Source organism: Pogona vitticeps, chromosome 11, assembly GCF_051106095.1.
Source record: "Pogona vitticeps strain Pit_001003342236 chromosome 11, PviZW2.1, whole genome shotgun sequence".
In the NCBI taxonomy this organism is placed as follows: Eukaryota; Metazoa; Chordata; class Lepidosauria; order Squamata; family Agamidae; genus Pogona; species Pogona vitticeps.
Genome location: NC_135793.1, coordinates 9,602,659 through 9,629,973, shown reverse-complemented (window position 1 = coordinate 9,629,973; position 27,315 = coordinate 9,602,659). Strand labels below are relative to the sequence as shown.

Sequence of the window (27,315 nt, the reverse complement as noted above, 5' to 3'; positions counted from 1 at the left end):
AAAAGGGTAAAATAAGTTTAAATTATTTTAAAATGCAGAATGCTTCCCAACGCTCTTTGGAGTTCAACGCTGTCCCTTCTCACATCAAATAAACAAATAAATAAATATTAAGGAGCAGGATAAAATGGTCACATCCCAAAAGCGACACTTGGCAAGGCGAAGGGCTGCACATTGACTCCTTGAAAACACTAGACCCACAACTCTATCCAGTCTAAAGAAGGCAGTGGTGTGATAAAGGAGGGGCCCCTCCACCACACATAATGTCCGTTAGCTATTCCTCAAAAGTATCATGTTACTATTTTCTTAAACTCATCCTGCATTCAACCATGCAGGACATCCTTCAGATAGGTCTGCTGTGTCACCACGGTAAACATGCCAGCGCCTGGACATCCAGCGCCTGGACATTTCAGTACAGTCCCATCCATATCAGACACGTTTCTGTCAGCCAAAGGCGCTCATCCTGAAACCCATGGCTGCTCCAGCTAGATGAGTGTAACATTCTGGTAAACCTTGACTATGAGTGAAGATCAATAAAGACAACACGGTACCCTTATTGTCCACCATGATCTTCTTTGTCAGTCCACGTGATGCTCTAGGAGGCTGTCTGAGGCCACACCCAGCACTAGCACCATAAATGTAAGGCCCGTCTCCTCAGGCTAAGCTGGCACGGAGGCTACGTGAGGTGTGTGGTCCGTCTTTCTACTATCTGCAACGTGAGGCTTATCACTGTTTAGACTCTCTTCTTTCAGACAACACTGTGCCTTACGCCAGGCTCCCAGGGGGGCTCAAGAAGCACAGGCCTGACTGCCTTTGCCTGCCTGCAGCAGACACACTCCAAGAAGTCAGAGATGTTGTGTGTGAAGAGGCGGCGACAAGGGTGGAGATACTGCATGAAGAAGAGCATGAAGGCGACAGCCAGGCAATAGGCCACCATCAACTGCAGCACCACCATTGGGGTGCAGAAATACTCGTAGATGTCTGTCTTAAAGAAGTACCAGCAGATGACCAGCACGCTGTTCTCCATGCCCCGGAAGACATAATACAAAACTAAGCACCCCCAGTTTTGGGACTTGGCAATCAACTCCCTCTCGGCCAACCTCAGCTGCACAGCTGACCAGCAGAAGATGTTGATTCCCGCATAGAGCAGAGTGATGGTACACAGGACGCTGAGGGTGCCCACCCGGCTGAAGTTCTTCTCCACATTGTCAGGCAGTTGGCCGCCACTTGTCCAAAACTGGACCCAGGGCAAGAAGAAGAACACCAGTAAGTTGGCCCCGCCGACAGCCATGGCGTAGTGTTTAAAGACACTCCCGAAAAGAACCAAGATGGTGATGCGGGTGGAGATTTCCAGGCAGCGCCAGAGGAGGATGCAGATGAAGGCCAGCGGGCGCAGGACAATCTTGTAGTCGTCGTACTTGATCTGGATGGCCAGGACATTGCAGACTAAGGCCCCATAGGTGACAGAGATCAAACAGATGCACATCAGGACTGCTGGAAAGGGGAGAGAGAGAGAGAAAATGAAGAGTGAGCATAGAGAAGCGGGCACTGATGGGTATGGCACTAGGTGCAAAATTGGGGTGGTGTTGGGTCATGTGATGCAGTGCAAGAAGCACTAAGAAACATTTATTTTTTTGACTAAAAATCCCTAAGTGCGGCCACTGGGAATTCTGAGAGTTGTAGCCCAGAAAGTGACTTCTTCCACGCCAGGATGGTCACCATCTTTGAGTATTTGCCATCATTTTCTAGAAGTTACAAAAAAAGCACTCTGCGTATATCAGCAATTTCTGTTGAAGTATCAAAAGCCAAAAGGATGGAACATGAATTTGACAGAACTTCGGGAGGCAGTGGAAGACAGGAGGGCCTGCCATGCTCTGGTCCATGGGGTCACGAAGAGTCGGACACGACTAAACAACAACAACAAAAATAATGTTTCTAGTGGCTGGAACACACATGACTTAAAAGAGTTGGAGGAGATCTTGAAGACCATCTAATCCAACCCTCCCCTTGCTCCAAGAAAACCAAATCAAGAGGAGCCTCAACGCATAGCTGCCCAGCCTCTGCTTGAAGGCCACCAGAGCCCACAATCTCTGCAGATAATTACTAATATAATCAAACTGCATTTATTGTTAAAACATTTGTCCCATGGGCGTGCAGAGAATACTTTTTTGAACTCCACTGCCCAAAACACCCGAACATGGGCCATGCTGGATGGTGGATTTTGGAGGCTGTAGTCCCAAGAAGTAATGTCTCTGTGGTCACAAAACTTCTGCTGAAGTTCAGTTGAAATCTCCACTCTAATCTAAGCTCATTACAGCTGAGCTGGAAGATCTCACCCACTGCCACGTACTGTGTACTCCAACCACAAAGAACAATATTTATCCCCATTCTTTGACCACACGAGACAGTAGGCAAACAAACTCTTTTTCTTAAGAGTTTTTAATCAGTTTTTGATCCCAATAGTTGCTAGTCTTGCAGGTCGGAGGGAGAGAAAGTGCCTGATTAAATTGAACTACATCATAGTCCTTATGCCTGGTGGGATTTTATCAGCAATACATACATTTATTTTATTTACCGGACTTTCAAAAATGCACTTACAATTTTTAATATTCTAGTGTTTTATATTTTGTGTCAAACAATAGTATCAAGCTTTAAGATGTGTGTGCCACTGTTTTTGTTGTTAACATGTAATTTACTGTGTTTGAAAGCATCTGAAGATTTATTCAGCTAAGTAAATGAGTTCCTATCATCTTGTTTGGTTTAGTTCTGCCCTCTGCAGCAACAGAGGCATTTGAGTAATGCATCTTTAATTTTCTCTTCTATTTACTCATCCCCATGATTAGCAGCAATGCAATCAAATGTGCAAAAAAGGAAGGGGGTGAATAACACTCAGGTGCAACTTCTGGATCACTTCAGTATGCATCACAAAATTTCTTGGCACGGCAATCTGGATTTCTCTTTGCGCAGACACTGTAACTTTGGGAGTGGCACAGAATATGCAAAGTCTTGGTTTCAATATTCTGGACTGACTTTAACAAATCAGTCTGCCCCACCCCTACTCTCATTCTTCTTTCACTGAACAAAAAGCACAATTAAAAATTCTAGAGCAAAGAAGGCAGATGAAGAAGGTGGTCAAGCCTACTTCAGTTAAAATGGTCCCCTTAACTTTCACGCAGCCCCTCCATGGACCACCTACCCTGTAGCTTTCTTCTTGAGGAAATACTCTTCTATTGCAGTTTTTATTACCATCTGCTGATCTGACACGTGAGCCATTCTTGATTGGATTTATATCTCAAAAGTAGGTTGCAAAACTGTAATTTAAAACATTCTTACAGTTCTAGAAAAATTACATTCGAATTCCACATCCCATTGGAACCCTAACACATACCTATCCTGCTTTATCAGACCAATTTAATATTTACTATTCTTTGACAGGCATTTATAGCCATGGACTCCACAAGGTCCTTTGAAAATCCTCTTCCAAATAACATGAAAGCATTAACCGGGGGGGGGGGGGGGAGAGGATTGCTGGTGTCATGTGGTGATTGCCTTGTGAAACAATCATGTGGATCACTCTTATCAGTTTATCTGTCTGTTTAAATAATCCCTCCCAAGGTAGCCCTGGACACAATATCATCCTTACCGTCACCATCAAAATAGAGCATGCATATTTCATCAAAAATATTAAATAGACTTGTGTAAAATATATATTTTAGCTATTTAAAACTCAACATGGTAGCGTATCCAGAAGGACGCGCGGGGTGTGAGTAGGATTACCCATTTTTGCCCCGACTCTACGTTCTGCCTCACCTACCACAAGGGGCACCAGGTGCTACTGAGGCCGACCCCACTTCCCTAGGATTCCAAAATAAGGGGGCCACCAGCAGGAAGGCCCTGTTTTGAGCCATCACACCATGAAACATCACCACAGACAAAATTGTGATCCCCCCCGTCAATTACACGTAATATTGACAATGATATGCAACTGGGTTCCCACCTTTCCTTCCACTCTGTTGAAACAGGTATTGCACAAATAGTTTGTAACAGGGACAATCAGCAATCAAACCAGAGCTTCAAAACAGGGCTTTACTGGACTACAACTCCCAAGCCTATATAGAATAGCTAGTCCCAAACACAGCAGACTCACTGGATCAACTGCTGAATAGCAAATCAACACTTCTGAAAATTCCATTGATGAAATGGGCCTGCTCCAACTAGGGCTCCCAACTGGATTGAGATCCCAGCATCTATATAATACGGCCACTGCCACTCTGGTCAGAAGATTCTAGGACAGACGACTGGGCGTATAAGACGACCCCCCAACATTTCCACTCAAAATATAGAGTTTGTTATATACTCACCGTATAAGACTACCCCCTCTTCCGCACACCTTCCACACACCAAATAAAAGGTGCTATTCATTGTCACCATTGTATGGCCGCAGTGCGACCACAGCGCCTCCGGCCCGCCCCTGCATCTCCCTGTGACCAGCACTAATGCGCAAGTGCGCATGTGTGAGCTCTGCGTAGACAAGGGGCGGGCCGGAGTGCCGCTGCTTCCCGCTGAGCAGAACGGTCCGGTCACATTGAAAAGGCTGGCACCTCTGTCTCGCTGCTGATGCTCGCCGCGGCCGTGCTGGATACCGCGTGATACTGGACGGTATGTAGAATAAGGTGGGCAGGAATCGGGAGGCTACTATGGGCACCAGGTGAGCATCGGAAGGCCACTATGGGCAGCTATGTGTATCCCAACTGAAGTGCACCCAGCGTATAAGACGACCCCCCCACTTGGAGGCATGTTTTTCAGGGCAAAAAAGTAGTCTTATACGCCAGCAAATACAGTATTTTTTCCATTCTCTGGAGAACTGGATCTGCTGGTACATCTGCAGTGTTGGTAGTTTACAGCACATCCCCAGGGATCCCTGAATCCTAATATTGTTGCGGTGGACCCAGGAGACCTGGTTTCGAATTCCTACTTGGCCATGGAAACTCATGGGGTGGAGCAGAACTAGGAAAGCCACATCTTCAATAATGCAGTTCCCTTGAAAGCCCTAATGGGTTTGCTACGTATAAGTCAGTTCCAACTTAACAACCCATTAGCTGGAAGAAAATGACTCTCATCCCCACCACATTATCACTGAAAAAGGTTTAGCACAACTGGAGTCAAGTTTAGCATAACTAGAATCAAATTATATATTAAAGCCTTTAATTCTGAGTTGGAAATTTGTCCTGAGTAGCAGAACTAAATAGCATGCACAGTCTTTCCTGTTTATGCTCAACTTTTTTCAACGATAATGTGATGGGGATGGGAGACTCCTTTTGCTGCAGCAAAAGCCCCGGTTGGTACATCACACAGTTCTACTATGAAATAAAGGAGAACCCACAAGTTTGTGGAGTCTGTTCACAGAATGTCAACAGGAGGAAAAGGCACATTTTAATGGATGGGACAGAAGGCATGCTAGACAGAGACAGCCAGGGACAGGTGTCAGATTAACTGCTGCCAGAGAGGTGAGATCCTGAATACTCAGGCCTGAAATACTAGCGTGTCTGCAGCATGTTCGCATAATCCATGCATGGATTATGCTAACACAAAATATCTGCCTAATATACAGTAGGTAGATTAAAACAACAAATCAACTGGGGATTCCCAGGTGAGAGAAGCATTCACCTACGCTGAAATATTATAGGTAGATGCAGTGCCGAAACAGAACCCAAATGCTCTTCAGCAGAAGTTTTGCTGTCCTGACACTGCAAGCGTTGCACTCTCTTGTCATCCGATTCCTACATCTGCTGAAAATAGCAGCCTCTTGCTGATTGCTGGAGACATCATGTACAAGAGTGGTCAGCCACTGGCAGCCTCTTAGACCAAATCTAGCCTCCAAACAATCTCCAGCCAGGCCAGCAAAGTGTACACTTCTGATGATTAAGTACGTCTGTAGGGCTCCTTTTCATCACCTCTCTGCTCAAGATCGTGGGTGACTCTTGCTGGGCTTGAAGCAGGCAAGCATCAAACAAATCCAGAAGCTGAGAGACAGGTATACCTGGAATGACCTTTGGATCTTTTATGTCTTTTACGTGTTCCACTTTTGTCCAAAGCCTGTTTCCTGCTGGGGACTAAGCCAGCTTTCTTGCATGCATGGGTGAAATATCTGGAGGTGCTCTCACCAACTAACATCACCACAGAATATATATATATACAGTGGTGTCTTGCAAGACGATGTTAATTTGTTCCGCGAAAATCGCTGTCTTACGAAAACATTATCTTGTGAAACGAAAAAGCCCATTGAAATGCACTGAAACCGGTTCAATGCGTTCCAATGGGCTGAAAACTCACCGTCCAGCGAAGATCCTCCATAGGGGTGGCCATTTTCGTTGCCTGTAAAGTGGGGAATCCGTCCTGAAAACACAGCAGGGAGCCATTTTGCACAGCGGGTGGCCATTTTAGAACCGCCAATCAGCTGTTAGCGAAAAATCGGTTCCCGAAGCAGGGGACCGATCATCGTTAAGCGAATTTTCCCCATAGGAACATTGTTTTGCGATCACAAAAGTGATCGCAAAAACTTCATTGTAACGCAGTTTCGTCGTTTAACGAGGCAATCATTAAGCGAGGCACCACTGTACAGCTATTCAGTTCAACACCATCCCCAGGAGAGTAGGTCACCCATCCCTGGTTTATATTTATTTTTTTTCCTCCTCATACTAAGAGAGAGAGAGTTGTGTGTGTGTGTGCGTGTGTATGTGTTTAATTTTTTTGCCTCCCCAGATTAAGTATATATCATATACTTAATCTGGGGAGGAAAAAAACTATTAATTAATTAATTAATTAATTAATATACAGAGAGAGAAAGAGAAACTTAATCTGGGGAGGAAAAAATAAATATAAACCAGGGAGGGGTGACCTACTCTCCTGAGGATGGTGTTGAACTGAATAGCTGTGTGGCCAGGATTGATGTAGGCTGCAATCCATCAACATTTGGAGACCCCCCCAAGTTGCCCGTCCCTGGTTTCCATCAAGGTCTTAAGATCAGAGCTACATTCGGAGACCATACTTCCAGAATTCCAGATCTAGCAGGCTGGGAGACTGGGAATTGACACCTCTCAGAATAACATTTCCAAGATCCGTTCAAAACTGGGCAGACAACAACTGCTAGAAAAGGCCCCTGCTCCGCTGTGCTCCTACACGCCTCCAGATGTTCTTGAACTCCATATCCTCCGCCCTCTTTGTCTCTGCTGGCTGTGCTGTCTAGGGCAGATGAGCGGGGGCAGCGTCACAACATCTGCAGCACCCAAGCTTCCCATTCATATTCTCACATCTTTGTGAGGATGGTGTTCCAATATGCTGGCTCTTTTCTAGGCCTACAATATCTCATCAGAGTTGGAGCAGAAAAAAAGGGAGGGGGAGGCATCAGCCGGACACTTTTCACAAATAGCAAAAAGGAGATCTCAGAAGTTTGGAAGAACCCATCTGGAGCAGCCCAGTGAGTAAATTAAACTTACACACATGTTAACAAGTTCCCATTGATTCATTAATTAGTGGCAACTAAGAATTGGTTTTCGGCCGGCTGATATCATTTATGTGAGAGATTATTCTTCAGCGACAACCAAATAGGTTTCTTCAGACTTACAGTTGAATCTTACTTCAACGCAGGCAACGGGAGAAGATTCCCCGTGTCACTTAAGGACAACAGGGCTAACTCAACGGGCAGGTCCTGTGCCACCTTGCCCCCTGTGCCATGCTCTGCCACCACAGGGGAACTATGCATTCTACCTAACCATGTGTGTCATACTGCCAGGGTTTATCGTTGGCATTTTCCTGTCCATCTCTTAGCTTCTTAGGAAGTTTTTATTTATTGACTTCTTAACAAGTTGAAAGAAATTGTTAGAAGAAGAAAGCATCAAATTCTTAGGACACAGGGAGAGGACCAGCGGATATACAGAAATGTTAAATGAACCCAAGTCTTATCTTCACATCCTGGGTGTGTGCATACATGAACAACTGACTTCTCTGTATCTGTGACATTTCCTCTTCCTTTTGTTTCCCCAAACATTGATAAAAACAGCTTCTGTGTGGACTACAAATAATTTAAGGCAGCTGCTGTCTGCTCTGTCAAGTGTCTTCTCTTACAGTATAAAGGAGAATATTTAAGATGTGAGGTTTCGGGAAAGCATTTGTCGATGCTGGCAGCGAAATCAATACATACACACCCTAAGGTTTCAGTACGGAAGTCTGAATTCCAGAATGCACAGGGTAGCTTTTATAGAAACTCACACAAGGTATAATCAAGAAGTAAAATAAACTAGTTTACTTTTACGTAGTCATTTCTTACAGGATGTACTCCGGTTGAAAGGTCCCTTTGGCATCTCGCCTATCCGCCCAACGAGACAGAGTTTATCGGGTGTCCTTGGCCTGTTTACATAAAGGATAGCCCGCCAGTATTCATTGTTTTATGAGACCTTGTTTACAACAAAGAAGATGTTTTGCAGATAATGGCTGTGACCAATGTATAGCTACATCAGGTTTAGCTACACTACAAGGTATAGAGAAAGCACATTAGCTATTTTAGAACATTAAAACAATTGCTAATGTCTAATGCATATATTTAGACATTAAGAGTTTCAATGGGAAGATTCTCCTCAGATCCATGGTGAAAGCAAGGCACGTTGCATTTGTTCTGAGGTACTCTTATACAGTGGTGCCTCGCTAGACAGTTACCCCACATGACAGTTTTTTCGCTAGACATTGACTTTTTGTGATCGCTATAGCGATTCGCAAAACAGTGATTCCTATGGGAGAATTTCACTGGACAATGTTTGGTCCCTGTTTCGCAAACCGATTTTCGCTAGACAATGATTTTGACAGCTCCCTCCATGCTCACAAAACGGGTGTTTTCGGGACCTAAGCTTCGTAAGACAGCTATTTAAACAGCTGATCGGCAGTTCGCAAAGCGGCTTTCCTATGGCCGATCTTCGCTAGACAACAACGATTCTTCCCTATTGGAACACATTAAACAGGTTTCAATGCATTCCAATGGGGAAATGCTTTTCGCTAGACAATGATTTTGCTAAACAGTGATTACAGTGGAACAGATTATCATCGTCTAGTGAGGCACCACCGTATTTCAACTTTCTCTTTATTCCAACCCAATGCTGTGAAACTCTTTCTAGTCTGTGTGCCCATGACCGGAGAGACTGGGGAAGTAACTGCTTCGAACGATAACTCTCAGAATCTTGAGACCCTGATGTAGTTGAAAAGCAAAAAACTTTTCTAAGCTTTAACCATTCCTTTAACTGTTGGCTTGGTTTGGGTGTGTTTCTGTTTGCAACGTCAACCCCAATATCCCACGCAGAAAGGAGAGGGTATGGTGTTAAACACAGCCGTTGAAACATCGTTTGCCCTGCCATTTTATAGACATTTATTATGGCAACCACACCTCTGACAGTTGGGCAGAAGTCTGTATTAAACAGGTGCCCAAGCTGAGCCACACCCAAAAAGCCCTGCTTTCGGTTACTAAGAGAAGAGAAGCTCCTGACTCAGAAGAGATTTATTCCGACAGAATTTTCTAGCCACACCGTTTGCATGCCTCGGTTCATGGTATTTGGGTCCCCACACCCGAGCCTCAGCTTGAGAAATGGCATTGATATCCATAAAAAAACCCCTGAGATTTCCCTAGTGGCATGTTTTAACTGGAAAGGTGGGTGGGTGGGACATAGATCCATAGATGGAGCAACATGTAATATGGGCACAGTTTCATATAACCTTGGCAGTGTGGCCCTCGAAATTTTGCTGCATGGCAATGTCCATCACGCCTCACCACTGCCTCAGGCTGCTAGGAGTTGTAGTCTGTGTCGAGTTTTAGTTTTAGGGAATCCTCCCCACTCCTCACCCCACCAATTCCTAGTGTTGGTGGGAAGGTAACAGTATTCCGTGTCTAGTCACGCTGGCCACGTGACCATAGAAGACTGTTTTCAGACAAACGCTGGCTCTATGGGTTGGAAACAGGGATGAGCACCACCCCCTAGAGTTGAACACGACTGGACAAATTGTCAAGGGGAATCTTTACCTTTACCTAACTTTACCTTTCTTTCTTCCCATCAGGGCAAAGAATGCCAGCCCAGCCCTTTCCCCATCGAACTGGGCTTCTCTTCAAATTCGTTCTAAACCAGCAGACTTCTACTTTAAATCTACAAAGTGAGAAATCTAGAGATAAGCAGCGTGGGAGATAAAAGATCTGAACCCTAGCTTGAAATGCCTTTTCATCAATGTTCTCACAAACACTGGGGAAACTTGACAAAGATAAATTTAGATTTCCAGATGCTCATCATGACAATCTGTAGGCACACCCATAAGGAGAGCCAAAATATGTAGACAACGATCTCAATTCACTTTATCTCAAAGTCAACCAACCAGTTCTAGCAGTTTCTCTCTCTACCAGAGTGGTCTTTTGTTAAGCCAACAGATCTTGTTTGCCCATTCAAGACCAAAGCAACCCCCCAAACGATTTGCATTACAACCACAATTCTAGTCCCTGTGGAGTCATGAAACTCATGTGGTGACTTGGCACTAGTCAATCTTTTCATCATGTCCTACTTCACAGGGTGGTTGTGAGAAGACAGCAAGGAGGAAGAGAGCCTAAGCAACCGAGTTCGGAGAAGCTGTCATTTTGAACTTTACTCTCCAAATCCTGCAGCTGTATTATGGGAAGCTGTATTCCATAAACTTAATTTCTCCAGGCTCTGCACCTGAAAACAGTCCCATCAGAAGGCCTCTACAATGCCGTGCCTCTTATTGCCTCCAAATCTTCACATCAGACCTTCTTCTCTGATCCCCATAGCTCACCATAGTAGAGATATTTTGGACTAATACGCCTATTAGAGCCGTTGCTGGGTGAGGTTTATAGGAGTTGTAATCCCTAACATCTGGAGACCACAGCTGAAGCTAAGTAATAAATTAATGTGTCACCAATTCTGATTTATGGCGACCTGCCTAGCATCTTCTACCAATATAGTACTCAGGTGTGGTTTGCCAGCCCCTCCTTCTGCTGGTGCTCTGGGGCTGTGCAGTTTGCCCAAGGCTGTAGAGGTAGCAAAGCGCATGACTCCATCAACCGCACATGTTCTGGATGGCCTTGGATGGCCTTTCTCCCCGTGTCTAACTCTGCAGTCCAACTCAGTGAGCTGAACCAGCTCTTGTTATTAAAGCAAGATCATATCTCCTTTGCTCCAATTGACACTGTCCTCTTCTCTCTCCTCGATGTCTAATAATAGATTAGAAAATGCACATAACACACGAGATACAAGATGGAATGCCCAGCAGTTTTGCTTATAGTCTGAAGGGCTTTCATATTGCACTTGCATTCATTTCCCCTGAAGTGGAGAAAACAGGAACAATTCAGAGGTTGCAACAGCAGGAGAAGAGTTGAAAAGATCTTAAATTGTACACAGCCTGGGTCAGAGATCTGCCTTTTCTGCTGTTATTGTTGTGGTTAGCGACTGTTGTTCTTGTTACTACAGTGGACCCTCGACTTACAAACTTTTCGAGTTACAGACTTCTCTGGCTGCAAAATTTAGATTCGACTTGCAGCCGGAGAATCGACTTACAGACCAGAAAAAACCCAAAATGGAACAAAAATAGAATAAAAACCACCGGTTATGGGATTAATTGGTTTTCAATGCATTGTAGGTCAATGGAGATTCGACCTACAGATTTTTCGACTTGCAGCCACCGTTCCAATACGGATTAATTCCATAAGTAGAGGGTCCACTGTATAACTTCTCAGCTTTGATGGTGCAGAGAGTTGGACCACAATGTCAAGCCGAAAAATCAAGAGCCCTTAAAAGATGCAAGTGAAAAGACATCTTTGCAAAATCAGTGATTTTTTTAAAAAAATGGGAAGCAAATTAGAAACTTCGGCAATCGTTTTAAATTTAACTAAAGATTCTGGAACAACTCCAGTTGCTGGAATTATTATTATTTTACTCTCAAAGCGCTCGACACATGTGTATGCTCTGATATGAATAGTAAAGCAGGTGAGAAATTGGAGCTGAGAGACGGAACGTGGTATCAGGTTGTTTTCGTCCCCTCCCCCCAGTTTCAGAAATTGGCATTCCTGGTCAAGTTTTTATGGCATTGCAAAAGAGGACTAGATTCCCATATAATTACTTAACATGATGAGCCAATAAGTGTTGGAGTTCAAAGCTATATGACGAAACCAGGAGGAGCAACCATGTAGCAACAGCTCCAGCTAGGTTTCAGTCAGGAGCTGCCTTCTATAACCCTTGTGTTTTGAAAATAGGGATGTGGCGGTGCTGCGGGTTAAACCGCAGAAACCTCTGTGTTGCAAAGGTCAGAAGATCAGCAGTCGTAAGATCGAATCCACGCAACGGAGCGAGCTCCCGTCGCTTGTCTCACCTCTTGCCAACCTGGCAGTTCGAAAGCATGTAAAAATGCGAGTAGATAAATAGGTACCACCTCGGTGGGAAGGTAACGGCGTTCCGTGGCTAGTTGCGCTGGCCACGTGACCACGGAAACTGTCTACAGACAAACGTTGGCTCTACGGCTTGGAGATGGGGATGAGCACCGCACCCTAGAATTGGACACGACTGGACTAAATGTAAAGGGGAACCTTTAACTTTGAAAATAAATACCTTACATTTGGAGGTGAGGGGGGAGTTGGAAACTGAAGTCCCCTTTTCTTTGGCTTCCAAGATGAACCAGCCATCTTAAGGCTGCCTCCTGGCTCACGAAAAATCAGGCAATCCAAAGTTTATATAAACTTTGAGAAAAAGCCTATAGAAACAACAGAGAGTCTTTTAATTATTACTGTCAGCAACAACAGGGGCAGTGTTTAATCAAATAAGAAATGCCATGAATAAATGGCCTTCAATTAAACCAAATATCAGAAGGAAAATCAAAATTTTGGGAGAGAGGCTGTTACAATTGTTTGTGCTTCTGCAATATTTTTTGTGTTCTGATTTTTGCATCGTTTAAAGTTGGGGGTTGAATATAAACAAGAGCCCCCGGGATCAAACCCAAGGGCCATCTAGTCCATGTGATCCTGCCTTGAGTTTTAAGAACTCTGGGGAGGATCTTCTCTTGGTTCTACACCACTGGAAGCATGTCTGGTGGGAATGTGAGACGGGGCCTTCTCCGTGGCTGCTCCCCAAACTCTTGAGAGGTTAAGTTGGCTCCCGCTCTGCCCTTCTGCCAGACAGGCAAAGGCATTTCTCTTCAAGCAGACTTTGCACATACAAACTGCTGGGAATCTGAAAGGGGCTTAACTTGTTACACCTTAGCTATGTCTTTGTGCTTCTCACTTGCTTCTTTTCTGGTTATGTTTTTATCAAAAATTTGCTTTTACTAATATAACTTTATGTTCTACTAGCACTAGCTGCCTTGAGTTCCTTTCTTCGTGGAAAGGCAAGTGTTCAATCAAATAAATAGGTCAGCATTTGCTCATTTTTCTGCCCGAGGCAAAACCTTAAACCTACACCAAAGTCAGTATAGAATACCCAAAGCCAGCCCTGCTAGTTTGGCACAGACAGGTGTAAATATCTCTTATGATATTTTGAGGAACTGGGACTTTAACCAATGATCAACACAATCAGAACCAACTAGCTCTCACTAGGGCTAAAAGACGCCTAGTTCAAAACATTCTGCCATCATTCAGGGGTCAGAAAATGCAACCATTCTGACTTCTCCTGAATATTCGTTCGTTCTGTGTCTACCAAGTCCAAGCAAATCTTTTGGAGGGAGAGAGGTTCACCTTCTTGTGCCTCTCCCCAAACCTTGATTGTTAAATGAAATATAACAATAAAAGAATAAAGCAATAACCCGTGAATCCTTCAACAACGCAACCTAAGTCTGCCTCCTCACTCAGGGCTGACCCTGGGCCTCTGGAAACCCACAAGCGAAAGGTAAAGACAATAACTCTTTTCTGTTATCAGCAGAACCCAGTACATTGACCTTCTACATCTATGAAGAAGCAAGTTCTGCTCAGCCTTCATGGTAGAGGTGCTGCTCAACCTCACCTCAGCAGACCATGTCAATTCATAGTTATTTTTAATCGCATGCTTTCTCCTCTTCCTCTTCCTCTGCAGGTGTCACTCTGTTTTTTGCTGAGTTTTGCTTTCAAAGAGAAAGTCTTCCTCTGCAATGCTGAAGACATCCCAAGCAGTTTTGTAAGGTCACATTTTTGGAGGACAGTTCCCAGAACCCCTTGGACCAGCATGACCAGTGACTAGGAACTTGACTGACAGTCAATGTGACCAGAACCAACCAGCTTTCACTGGGGCTAGAAGAGTCCCAGTTCAAGGCTAATGACTATTTCTCCCTGGTCAGAAAATTTCATTGCTCTTGTCTCTCACGAATATCTGGCTTCACCTACACCATCTCTAAGCAAATCCTTTTGTTGAAGTCACCTTAAATTAAGATGTCATATTTTTCTGTGTATAAGACTATACTTTTGTCTAAACTCTTTAGATTCAAAATTGAAGGTCGTCTTATACACAGAAGTAAGCTGAGAAGAGAACAAAAACAAGTGGAGGAGAAAGCAGGGATCAAAGCAATCCTGCAATACGTTGATCCCTTTCCCCCTACACTTGCTAAGCCTCACTTAGATTTCTTAATTTTGGATTAGAAAAGTGGGGACGTCTTATACATGGAAAAATACGGTATATGCCTAACCCATGATGTCATTATATACACTACTCCTTCCTAACTTCCGCCTCGTGCATTTATAGTTTTAAAAATCCATTTAAAAATTGCTCAGGTTTTATCTTGTTCTGTTTTATTGTTTTGCTTTGCTTTTGATAGAGTAAACCTTCCTTTGCAATAAAACGGGTATCGTAAGCAGAGCTTGGAAGATTAATCTCAGTTGACTACGACTCCCAGAATCACCCAGTGACCATGTTGGTTTCAGGATCCTGGGAACTGTTGTATAAACAAGTGCTTTTTTTTCAAGGTTTAGTTCAGAGATGGCAAATCTTCGCCACTCTGGGTGTTTTGGACTACAATTCCCACAGCCCTTTATCACCGGCAATGCAGGGAGGCGATTCCAGTTTGCCACCCTGACTCCAATTCAAAAGTGCCCCCGACAACCCTTATATATCACCTTATCCTTGTATCACTTTTTGCTGCTCTAGGTCTAAGTATTGCACATGTCTGGAGAAAGGAGGAGAAAAAAAAAGATGGAGAGAGAATGAGAGATTTAGAATGCAGTCACTTGTTGGAGAACCACTCTCATCATCATCGCCATCATCTTAGAACTGCAGAGCTGGAAGGGACCCTATGGATCATCATGTCCAGCCCCTTGTCAAGGAGGCCCAGTGGGGGAATCGAACTCCCAACCTCTGGCTCCACACCCAGAGGCCAAAACTACTGAGCAATCAGCTTGCCCTGGGCAAGAAAGCTGGATTCCAGCTAAAAACGGAGTCCTCATAGCCAGTTCTAATCCTGTGTCCGTATACCACCATACCATCCTGAACACACTGATTTTGTCTGATTTCAGAACCTAAGCCAGGTAGGTCCAGGAAGAAATCCTGCCTAAAACCTTGAAGTAGACCTTTGGTCTAGATGAGCGGGGTATAAAGCTGAATGAATGAATGAATGAATGAATGAATGAATGAATGAATGAATGAATGAATGAATGAATGGATGGATGGATGGATGGATGGATGGATGGATGGATGGATGGATGGATGGATGAATGAATGAATGAATGAATGAATGAATGAATGAATGAATAAGAACTAGTGCTGCCAGTTAGAGCTGGAAATGCTGGGCCAGAGACAGGGAGGCCCTGATTCTGTAGAGGGCACCTTCCAGGTTCCCATTATCCACCCTTACCTCTGCTAGTGGGGACGTATTGCTCCACAACGCTGACATAAAGCTGCAGGGTGAGCTGTGGTGTCGAACCCAGGAAGGCCTGGATGACGGCCATGCGCTTGAAGGCATTGCGGTGCGTGAGCAATCTGCGCACAGAGTGGCCCACCTCTTGCTCCAGCTCAATCTCGGTGTTGCTTTGAATATACTTCTTGCGAGTGATGGTGACATAGGGTTCCTCCTCACGACCTAACCGGTAGAATATCACAATGGCCTCTAAACACCTGCAACACAAGAGAGCATGTTTTAATGAATTAATTAACGAAGCAGACCTCGGGGGTTATCCGATTGGCAAAATGCACTTGAGACGTTGGCAGGATTTTAAAACTCCCAAGCAGTTAATAAAACAACAAACTAAACCAAGAGATGAACCACTGCAATATTAAAAGGTTAAAATGCAAGATCTTTAAAAGCCAGCAACAGAACACAAACGAAAGTAAGAAATTAAAGACTGAAAGCCTATTGGAAGAAAAGTATCTTAGCTGCCTATATAATAAAGTTTGTTTTCAAAAACAAAAATCCTTCCCTTTCTTTCTGGCCACAGTAATGCCATTGACGTGGAAAAGAGAGAACGAGTGCCTATTCAGAGGCAGTTAGGTATAGTGGTCAGGATACTGAATAAAAATTTGGAGGCACACACTTGCACCCCAGCCGTGAAATTCACTGGGTGACCTTGAGCTACTCCCCCTGTCTCTCTCTTTCTCTGGGGAGAAGTGGCAACGGACCGATCATACTACCTTGAGCTCCCAAGGAAGGCAGGATAGAAATGGAATAAATAATACAGTGGTGCCTCACTAGACGATTACCTTGCAAAACGGTTTATTCGCAAAACCATTTTCCCTATGGGCGATTTTCGCTAGACGATGTTTTAGTTCGTGCTTCGCAAGATGGGGTTTTTTCAAGACCATTTTTCGCAAGACGATGATTTTTACAGCTAGGTCCGCGACTCGCAAAACGGTTTTTAAGGGATCGATTTTCACAAGATAGCGATTTTGACAGCTGATCAGCGCTTCACAAAATGGTTTTCCTATGGGTGATTTTTGCAAGATGACGACTATTTTCCCCATTCGAATGCATTAAATAGATTTCAATGCATTCCAATGGGGAACCGCATTTCGCAAGACGATGTTTTCGCAAAACAGCAATTTTCGCAGAACGAATTAACATCGTCTTGTGAGGCACCACTGTATATTGATAGCTGAAAGGATCCAACATCAACTCGCTTTGTATGCACTCTGCCCAGAGCTAGCCTATGATATTTAGCTACCCAAGGCAGAAGAAGAAGAAGAAGAAGAAGAAGAAGAAGAAGAAGAAGAAGAAGAAGAAGAAGAAGAAGAAGAAGAAGAAGAAGAAGAAGAAGAAGAAGAAGAAGAAGAAGAAGAAGAAGAAGAAGAAGAAGAAGAAGAAGAAGAAGAAGAAAGACGATATGTGGACTGTATGGACAGCTGAATCTTCACCACTGGCTACAGAGCAGCAGCTCCCCCTGAATATGAAGCTTTACGCTAGCTTTGGGGGTTCAGGGGAAGCTGCAGGGGCCATAGCTTCCTCCTTCAACACTTTGCGGTTATCTGCCACCTGAGGGAAACAACTCCCTCTATCTCAGGACAGGGACAGAACTCTATCTGTCTTGAGCTTTAAAGTTCTACAGACAATCTTAAAGTGACTCTGGGCCCATTTCCAGATGATATAGAATTGGGAGCCCACCCAGAACCTAGAGATATGGTAATTCATTTGGATTCTGAAAGTCCCCTCTGTGCAGGGTCATCAAAGAGCCCAGTTCACTCTAGACTTCCGCCTCATTATCGCTTGTTGCCCAAGCAGTAACCACAACAGTCTCTTTGGATCTTAATGTTTAGCTATAAGCAAATGATGTCATAAACATGCCGCTTCCTATTATAATCCCTGCTCAAGACTTTCCCACAATCATAAATAAGGAGCAACGCCCACAAATGCCTCTGAAGGCAAAGCAGGAGAATGCAAAAGCACACACCCTTGAAAAGAAAAACGATGATATGACAGAGACAAGATTACACAACCAGAAAATAACCATGAAATCCTTACATGTTTTTTGTCCACAACCCCAAAGTTGCATTAAATGATGGGGCAGGTGGTTTCTTCCCAAAAGAAGAGGTAAAAGTGACAGGGGAACATTAGAGTGAAATGTTCTTCAACATTTCAGCTTGAAATGCCACAAATTCTGAACAGTGACCCAATGCTTGAATTGGTGGGGGGGGGGGGGGAATTGGCAGCCCAGCGGTTTAGGTATCTGGCTGTGGAGCCTGGGGTTAGGAGTTTGATCCCCCACTTGTGCCCCCCAGGAGAAATGCTAGCCCATGTAGCCTTGGGCCAGCTGCACAGTCCCCAGGGCATTCCCAGAAGAAAGGAATGGGGAACCACATTTGAGTATTCTCTCCCTGAAAAAAGGGTCGCCAGAAGAGAGAATTGGCTCGGCAGCATATGGTTATTATTAATAATTACAAACAGTTTCTTAAAAAGAAAAAGGCTAGCCTAAATAAAAGACTCACTTCTCATCTTAACTCCGCCTACAGTTTGAGTCCAGTATGTTTTCTGATTGATCTCAGCATTAGAGCTTTAAAAAGCTACTTTTTGTTAGTAAAACTCTCAGAATGCTTCTCTCTCTCTCTCTCTCTCTCTCTCTCTCTCTCTCTCTCTCTCCGAGGCTGATTTTCTTCTGAACACATTTCTTCAACCATTTTGATATATAAACCTATGGCGCAGGTATTGTATATCATGTGTTTGAAGAATGCAATTGCAATCCATGGAGGTGTCCAATGACATAAATTGGTCTGCCACCGAAATGGCACATGTTTGTTCTTGTTGTTTTTCAGCACCCGAGATCAGGCGGACTATGTTTCTTACATCATCACTCTCATTAGAGAACTGGGAAAGTCTTGATGACCGAATGCAAACTATCCAGAGATCCACCAGTAGGTGGACTCTGTCCTTTTGCACCTCTGTCACAGATGACACAAAGTTTGGAAAAGTTCAGGAGGAGCTAGAGAAAGCGTTCTTGAGGTGGAAACTCAACCAGGGGAGCTTTTTCTAAGCTCTGCTCATCTCTGCGAGAATGTGGGAATATCCTCCCACACTACGTGGTCCAGCAGAGTCAATTACAGTAAAAGGGGAGATGGTAGGTTCGTCCTTGCAGACGGATCAAAGCAAGTTGCTCACCTCCCAAAGACAGGATGATGTCATCCTCTAGGAACGAAGCCCAGGTCTATTCCCCTCCGCCCAGCCAGACTCAGAGGTTACAGAATCTACGGATGTGAGGCATGTATTCCACAGCTATAGCCACAGATCTTGGAAAATTGCTGTTTTTTAAAGAGTCAGCAGTTCCAGCTATAATTCTAGGGAATGCCAGTGTGGTGCACTTTAAAGAGGGACTGACGGACTAGGACTGGTTTCAAATCCCTGCTTAGTCATGAAAACATGCTGAGGGTGACAGTGGTAAAACCACTCCTTAAATATCTCACTTATCTCAAAACTCCATCAGGGTTGCTATAAGCGGGTGCAACTTGACAGCCTATAATAAAACACAACATAGTTCCAGGGCTATCATATGTAATTAATGACCATTGTAAGTTAATATTGTAAAAACAGTTCTGCTACAGTACATACTTCCTTGTTTCTCAGCAGAAGCGATATACGTGCAGCTCCTACCTATCCTTCCCTGTGTCAAAATGGCTCCTGATCCTTGGAAGAGATACCCCTGCGAGCCGTTTTCGAGAGCCAGCTATTTCTTCACCGTGTGATTTTCAGGGCTCCTCAGAGCCAAAATGCTATTGGGGGGGGGGGGGGGATTGGCCTGGAAAGCTGTGTGGAGCAGAGTCTGTTTCATGAAGTACACAACTGTCTGGAGGGGTTAAGTCTCTTCATGAAGATGCAGGGGCTTCCGCTAGATTGGTCTTCCATAGGTTGGTAGGCAAGTGAGAACTTATCTCAGCTAGACATGAGGGTCAAGATGTTCTTTCGGGAAAATAAATGCACAACCGGTCCCGTCCCTCTCCCCCTTTGCCAGGATGTCCACTGCATGATCCAATGCTGGTAGCAAAATGCATTGCATGATGGACACTGCAGCAAAGGAGGGAAGCACTGGCATCATCCTCATTGCGCATGTTTTTTTCCCCAGATGGGTTCTGGTTACTGCCAGCTTTTGACCTTAAACTGTCCATCGAGAATGGCGGTGTTTTCAATTTCTGGACCGCAGAGGCTGGGACTCAAGGCTGATCAGAAGCCCTGCTCCCTAATTCTGGATAGGGGAGGGCTGGTGGTAGAAAGGAGGAAACTCTGCACATGTTCAAGGACCTGCTCCTCTTTACTCCAAAACTGAGCACCGGAATAGAAGCCAATTTCCAGACCAAGGGTTTGGGCTTCAGTTGAGGCCTCGCTGGGCTGTCATGAATGAATGAATGAACAGCCTTGTGCGCTGCTACTTTTTTAAAAAAAATGATCACACAGATTGGGAGGCAAAGGAGGAGCCGTCTGCAAACAGCAAACACAGAAAAGGGCTCTTTGTTGAATTCCAGATACTGAGAATAGAACAGGAGGCACAACTCAGCTCTGTTCCCTCACTAATTAGACACCGAAAAGGGAAGAGGGAGGCAGAAATGGAAGGGCAGGGCCCTTGACTGAAAGGGGCTAAAGAAAGAACAGGATGAAGGCATGGATGGCCTGTTTGCAGTCCAGAGAGGAATGATCATCTGCGGGCCAACATGTGGATGACAGACATGAACAGCTGGGCAGTGTGACGTTAGTGGGATGGGGTGGAAACGCTGTGATTTAGGGAGCTTCCTGAGTCTAACACCTTTTGAGCTGTATTTTTTTCCAAAAACATTGTTAAAATTTGTGGGGGAGGGAGGTTCCATTTGGACCCCAGGGGCAACCTGGAGCCCACAAGTAGTCTGTTGGCCAGCCCTGTTTCTAGGTAGAGAGTTCTTATTACTCACTCTGTTTTTATCTAATTTTTTTTCAAAGATGCAAAAAAAAAAGCGCCTTTCCATCATTGACCCCCAACATTCCCATTCCTCCCCAGCATTTTCCTCTTCCACCCATTCCAGGAAACCAATCCTATCCCTACAACTACAACTAGATCGACCGTAAAGTTAATTCCCCGCTTGCAGGCACATAGAGACAGGCCAGGCAAACACACCACACACCAAGATGGAGGGAGAGGAGGGTCAGCTGACTTTAATGGAGCAGCTTTCCTAGGCCATCATCTATCCAGGTCAATCACCACACAGTTCTAGGAAGGTAAATGCATTCTTTTTCTTTTTTCCTTTCTCCCCCACCCCTTCCTCAGCTCCATGCTATTCTATCCTATTTTCTTTCCAATGGCTAGTTTCAAAAGATTTTCTGCCCACTGTTCCAAAAGCATCCGTGAACCTATTTCATCCTGTGTGCCTAATACATTTTCTCTGAAAAGAAAAAAAAGATATAACAGTGGGAGAGCCAGGAGAGAAGATCATGTCCAGACCTCCATACGCTTCAGTAAATAGGGCATTCCATAACCACAATGAAAACGCAGTGTAGAAGCACCTACGGTTTCTCCAGGACCAAGCTGGCAAAAGTTTGGCACAGTTTTGTTGTTGTTGTCATGTGCCGTCAAGTAGCATCTACCTGTTGGTGACCCTCATAGGGTTTTCAAGGTAATATGAAATATTTATGCTACACACTCCCAGTGAGTTAATTCCAACATCAGTCAGAGGTTGAGCTAAATGAGTTTGGGCCTCCAGGTGTTCTTGGACTACAACTCCCAGAAGCCTTCACCACCACCTCTTCTGGCCAGGATTTCTGGGAATTGAAGTCCAAGAACGTCTGGAAGAGCAAGGTTGGGGACCACTGTTCTATGGTTCTGGGACCTGGACATTTTCCAATTTTGAAGTCGTGACCCAGGGCCCTCACTCTCTGAAGTACAGTGGAAGAGTGGTCTATTGACTAGATAGGCGGGATATAAATTAAATAAATAAATAAATAAATAAATAAATAAATAAATAAATAAATAAATAAATAAATAAATAAATAAATAAATAAGATTATGTAGGGCGGGTCTTCTCTGCAGTGGCATCATGAATGTAGGACCCTCTCCCTCCTGGTTGTTTTTAGGCAGGAAGCTAAAACAGTTCTCTTCCAGAGCATCTTTAGGAAGCGTCCTGACCACTTTAGCTTAGTTTGGTTTAAGTGCTGCTGCTTCTGTTTGGCTTCTGCATCCTTTGGTGTGTTTTAAAGACGTGACAGGTTTTCCATTTTAGCCATTTAACTGGACTCTATGAATCAACAAGGGATTGTGGAAATTATATATCGTGGGATATAGATATTTTCCCCATTCTTTGATTAGTTGAGTGACTCACAAAACCCAGTGAAACAGTCTTAGCAGAAAATCTTTTATATCTTTAAAATACAAAGTGGCTTTCTTTATGAATCTGCCTCTGTGTGTGTGTGTGTGTGTGTGTGTGTGTGTGTGTGTATATCTATATCTATATCTATATCTATATCTATATATCTATATCTATATCTATATCTATATCTATATCTATATATCTATATATATATATCTATATATCTATATCTATATCTATATCTATATCTATATCTATATCTATATCTATCTATCTATCTATCTATCTATCTATCTATCTATCTATCTATATATATCTATATCTATATCTATATCTATATCTATATCTATATATATATATATATATATATATATATATATATATATATATATATATATATATATATGGCCTAAGTGAACACTTCGGTCTTCCCTTGTTTTCGAATGCTGAGGAGGGATAGGGGCCTGCCACACCTCTGCCGGGCGAGTTCCACAGTGAGGTGGCCACCACAGAGAAGGCACTAACAAAGGCAACAGAAGCAACTCTGCTCAGCTGTGGAGACGAGGCTGGGAGTTCGAACTCCCACTGTGCCTCTGGATGAGGGGCTCGCTGAGATCATCCAGAGCAGCTCTGCATCATGGGGTGCTCTGCCCTGGAGTGCAGCATCAGATGGAGCTCATGCTTCTCAAATCACAATGCAAAAGTGCCGCAGAGAGAGAGAGAGAGAGAGGAAAGGAAGGGAGAAGAAGAGAATGGTGTCAATGTGGGGAAGGGGGTAGGCTTTTATTTGAGCAACAGGACTTGATAGAAAGAAGGAAACTCTGAACACATTCAAGGTTGGTGCCTCTTCGCCCCACAGCAAATTGACAAACATGACTGCTTTCAGCAGCAGACCTCAACAGATTAAAGAGAGGGAAAAAGACACCGAGCAGAGAGGTGGGCTCTCTTTGAATCCAGAGTCAGGGAAGGATACTCTTGGTTAGGGCTAGACCATCACCGCACCCTAGAAGGTTCCTCCCAGCCAAACCTACTAAAGGCAGCATGCGAGGTTGCAATAGCGCCAACAATTTACTGGGGCACTCTCCTTAACTGCGACAATTTTGTCCATCAGGGAATTGCTACAGCGTGCCCCCCACCCCCCCAAAAAAAGAGTATGTCGTGCTGCTGGACCAAAAATAGTTCAACTTGGCACAAACTAGGTTTGGCTTAGCACACTTTTGCCCATACGTCTGTGTGATCCCTGGAAAATAGTTCACACCAGACCATGCCACAAACAGTCCAAAATGTGAGCTCTGGGTTCAAGTGATCACACTCATGGTCTGAAAAGCAATTTTTCCATGCTGTGTTAAAGACACAAGGGCCTGGCACTATTTTTTAATTTCTCCTCATAACTGAGCTTCAGCAGAGAAGCCAATGTCCAGACTTTTATTTTGTTTTAGCAACATGATTTAGTATGGGTAGGTGAACCCACTGGGTCTTCTACGAGAGGATCCATTTAAGATCATCCAAAGCCTCCCAGGCTGCTGAGATCACCTGCCATGCCACAGGTGAGGTCTTGGCCAAGCTGCATAGTCCCGGAGCATCACCAGAAGGAAATGCTGTCAGACCCGGGGAGGGGGGGGGTTGCCCTACACCAGCACTTGGACAGCATCAGAATATTCTTACAGATACTTTAAGCACAGGAAGCCATTTTTAGATGAAGAATTTAACCAGGGCACTATAATGCAAATGGAAAAACTATGTCACAATACGTAATTTAATTCCCTTTCGCACCCATCTCACAATATCAACATCCACAAGAATGAAGAAAACAGGTGCTCAGCATCACAAATGCTCTTTTAAAAAAGCCAAAAACAGCACAGACTGAGCAACTGTGCTTCACACTGCAGGAGAGAATGAAAACACAGAAGGCCTTCAAGGGAAATGTTTGGACAAGCAGAGCAAAGTGAAGAATTACAGCCCCTGGTTTTTTTTTTCCACCCGGCACCCCAGCCGTGACTCATAGTATCAATAGCCCTTTTGCCTTCCACGTTTGTAATTGCTCTCCTGCCTGGCTGGACATAAAGAATGCAGAACGTTGTCTGCTAACTTGTGGAAGAAGAAAACTGGAAAACTGCAAATTCCGAACACTGCGGAAAAGGATGTCTCTCCCTCTCTCCCTAGATGAATGAAACAGCAGGAAGCACAACTAACCCAGTGAACAGATGAAAGCATGGCTTTCTTGCCTATAACTCCCATCTGTGATGACTGGGGATTCTGGGAGTTGTTGTACAAAAAAACCTAGCAATTCCAACCTCTGCTCTGAGCGGAAGACTTAACAAGTGGCAGAAAATCTCCAGACTGTTTCTCCCGCGTTCTGGAAGGCAGGTGACTCACAGACTAGATTCCCTGCATGGCAATCTTCGAGTACCAAAGGACTTTTGGACTGAGCAAAGCATTCTGGGAACACGGCCTCTCTCCTCCGGAAGAAGGCAAACTTGTTTTCCTTTGAAGGATGTCTGAAGTGTGCAGAGCAGCCCTTTTAGAATAAGGGCGGAGGAACCTGTTGTGGCCTTCCAGCGTTGACTGGTCTACAATTCCCATTATTCTCAAACCGGTCAAGCGATCTCAGGCTGATGTGTGGTCAGAGTCCGTCAACATTAAGGGCTGCAACAGATTTCCTTCCCTGGGCTTAAAAACCCCCAAACAAGGATCCTCTGGAATTCATCTTTTGTTTTGGACCAAGTGGGTGAAAAATTTTAAAGGGACACTTAAAAGAACAGGGAGGGAGACCAAACTAAAGAGGAGCTTATGGCAAGGCGGGCAAAGATGATGTCTAAGGTGAACCACGCCTGTCTTTTCCAGCCATGCACAACCAATGGCCACGGCTGAGAACCGGTTGTTGTTTTTAGACTAGGAGCTCCGGAATCTCCCAGTCATTCCCCAGAAGGAACATTCCAAAGCCTTGGCCATGGCACCTTTGCCGGCGAGGATTTTGACTGCAATAACAAAACAAAAAGGTTAGGGGAGGAAGAAAGGAAAAAAATCCTTCCTCCTGCATTGGTCTGCCAAGCCAGACACCTCTCTTTGAAAACGAAAGGGCTCTGGAGATCTGGTTACGTCTCCCTTGTGGGTGTCAATTCACCCTATGAGGAACAGCCAGAGCCGCACTTTATCGGCCCTTCTGAAATCGCCGTGCAAAAGGGCAACCTCGCCAGCGAGTCTCTGGACTCTCCAGCTTCCGTGGGTCCCACGGTGGTTCTTTTGTTTCAGTCCTTTCTGCTCCAATAGGCGAGCATCATCGTTGGGGAGGGGAGGGTCACGGCTGGAGCTGGGTGTGTGCGAACCGAGCTTCCCAGTTGGGCAGCGAATTCGAGCACTCCGAAGGACGCCTGGCGGGTGGCCCAGGCAGCCCGCTCCGCAGGATGAGCACAAGGGCTCCCAAACAAATACAGCTCACCCAGTTCTTGATCCAGGAATTAATTCACCATATCATTGAAAGCGGGGGAAGGAAGGAGCTGGGAAAAGACCACAGTGTCCCGAGTCTACAGTTCCTTAATTTCATCATGTCTCTTGGCCCATCCTATCTAAATGGCTTTCTTCAGCATAAAGCCATGCGAGTGACAACAGCGTCGACTTAGGGGTCCAATGCCAAGGTGCCCGAGAGAGATGCAAAGTGCACTGGCACAGGTTTTTTTGCTTGTTTCAAAAAGCTCGGTCACATCATTCCGAGTGTATTATTCCCAATCGTGGGTCCCCTAACATTCTTGGGACTTCAACTCCCAGAAATCCTGGCCAGCACAACTAGTGGAGAAGACTTCTGGGAGTTTTAGTCCAAGACCATTTGGGGACTGAAGGTTGGGAATCACTGGTTTAGAGGAAGCACCCTCGGCTCCCGGTCGGGAAGAAGTCATCGCTTAGTTATACGGCCCCTTCTAAGTCCAATCCCACAGGAAGAGCAAGGAAACAGTTGCAGAAAACCACGGAGAGCTGCTGCCAGCATCTACCATATTGGGCTATGTGGACCAATGGTCAGACTCAGGAAGAGAAACCTCCCTAAATTCTCATTCCATGACAAGGATGGGCAAAGGGTGACCCTCCAGAGGTTGATCCAGTTGTAGTCCACATCTGGATGGATGCACTCTGCCCACCTGTCTTAAGAAAGGGGCTGTAGCTCTGCGACAGAACACCTGCTTTGCATGACGTAGGTCGCAGGTTCAATCCCTGGCATCTCCTGGTAGGGCTGGGAACATCTCTTGTTTGGACAATACTGGACGAACAGATCCCTACGTCATCAGGAGAAAGCTACAGAGGTCAGTGGTAGAGCACATAGTTTGCCTGAAGAAGGTTCCAAGTTTGACGCCTGGAATCTCCAACAAGGAAAGATTCTTGTCTTTTTGCCTAGAAAACCACTGCTAGTTAACATAATGGTCTGACTCAAAATAAGGCGCTTTTACCAAGTTTCCTGATGGCGGTAAATTTGATTGAGCGAGTCAGTGTGGACAGGGGGTTAGACTAGGACTCAGAAGGCCTGGGTTCAAATCCACACTCAGCTACACAAACTCACCAGCAGTGTGTGACAACAGTAAACCCTACCTAGAACATCTCATGTCCTTCAGAAGCAGGTCGTTCTGAAATCTGAAGCCACTCTGATGGCATGTAATGATCATATTGAGGCCGCGCTCTTGCATGTGAGATGCAGGAGGAGGAGGCGCAGAAAAGAAAGCAGAGCTCACCTGATCAGAGGGCCCAACAGCACCAGGTGCATGAAAAGAATGAAGGGCTTGTCGCTGGTCAGGTCCCGATGGATGAAGATGAGGGTGAGCTGGTCCATGACGGCAGGGATCAGCATCAAGAGGAGGGTCAGGGAGAGCCAGAAGAGGTCGTTGGAGCGGCTGTAGGCATAACTCACCACGCAGGCCCCCGTCAGCTCCCCACAGTACAGGAGGGTGACGAAGACAATCGCAAACGGCGGGTTCGTCTGGGTCACGACTTTGGAGGCGACTTTGCGGATCACGTGGCGGGAATGGGTCCTGGGGGTCCTGGGAGGTGGCTGGTGGTCGGAGGCCCATTCTCCGATGGAGGTGTCCCCCACAGAGTCCAT

General features: G+C 44.9%; 1 protein-coding gene across 1 annotated transcript; it reads right to left on the bottom strand.

The window, feature by feature from the left end:
* On the bottom strand, positions 1–27,315 carry XKRX (XK related X-linked). The gene is made up of 3 exons (XM_020802114.3): positions 26,948–27,315; positions 15,841–16,100; positions 1–1,491 (listed from the first exon to the last, which is right to left on the bottom strand). Exons 1-3 carry the CDS (start codon positions 27,313–27,315, stop codon positions 746–748), a joined length of 1,374 nt encoding a protein of 457 aa, XP_020657773.2. The 3' UTR covers positions 1–745.

What these genes read in the sequence shown, in the direction of transcription:
- XKRX (XM_020802114.3), bottom strand. Translation starts at nt 27,315, where the DNA reads ATGGACTCTGTGGGGGACACCTCCATCGGAGAATGGGCCTCCGACCAC. An exon ending in CTGTTGGGCCCTCTGATCAG is followed by an intron (nt 16,101 to 26,947) that starts GTGAGCTCTGCT and finishes CTTGTGTTGCAG; the next exon opens with GTGTTTAGAGGCCATTGTGA. An exon ending in ATACGTCCCCACTAGCAGAG is followed by an intron (nt 1,492 to 15,840) that starts GTAAGGGTGGAT and finishes TCCCCTTTCCAG; the next exon opens with CAGTCCTGATGTGCATCTGT.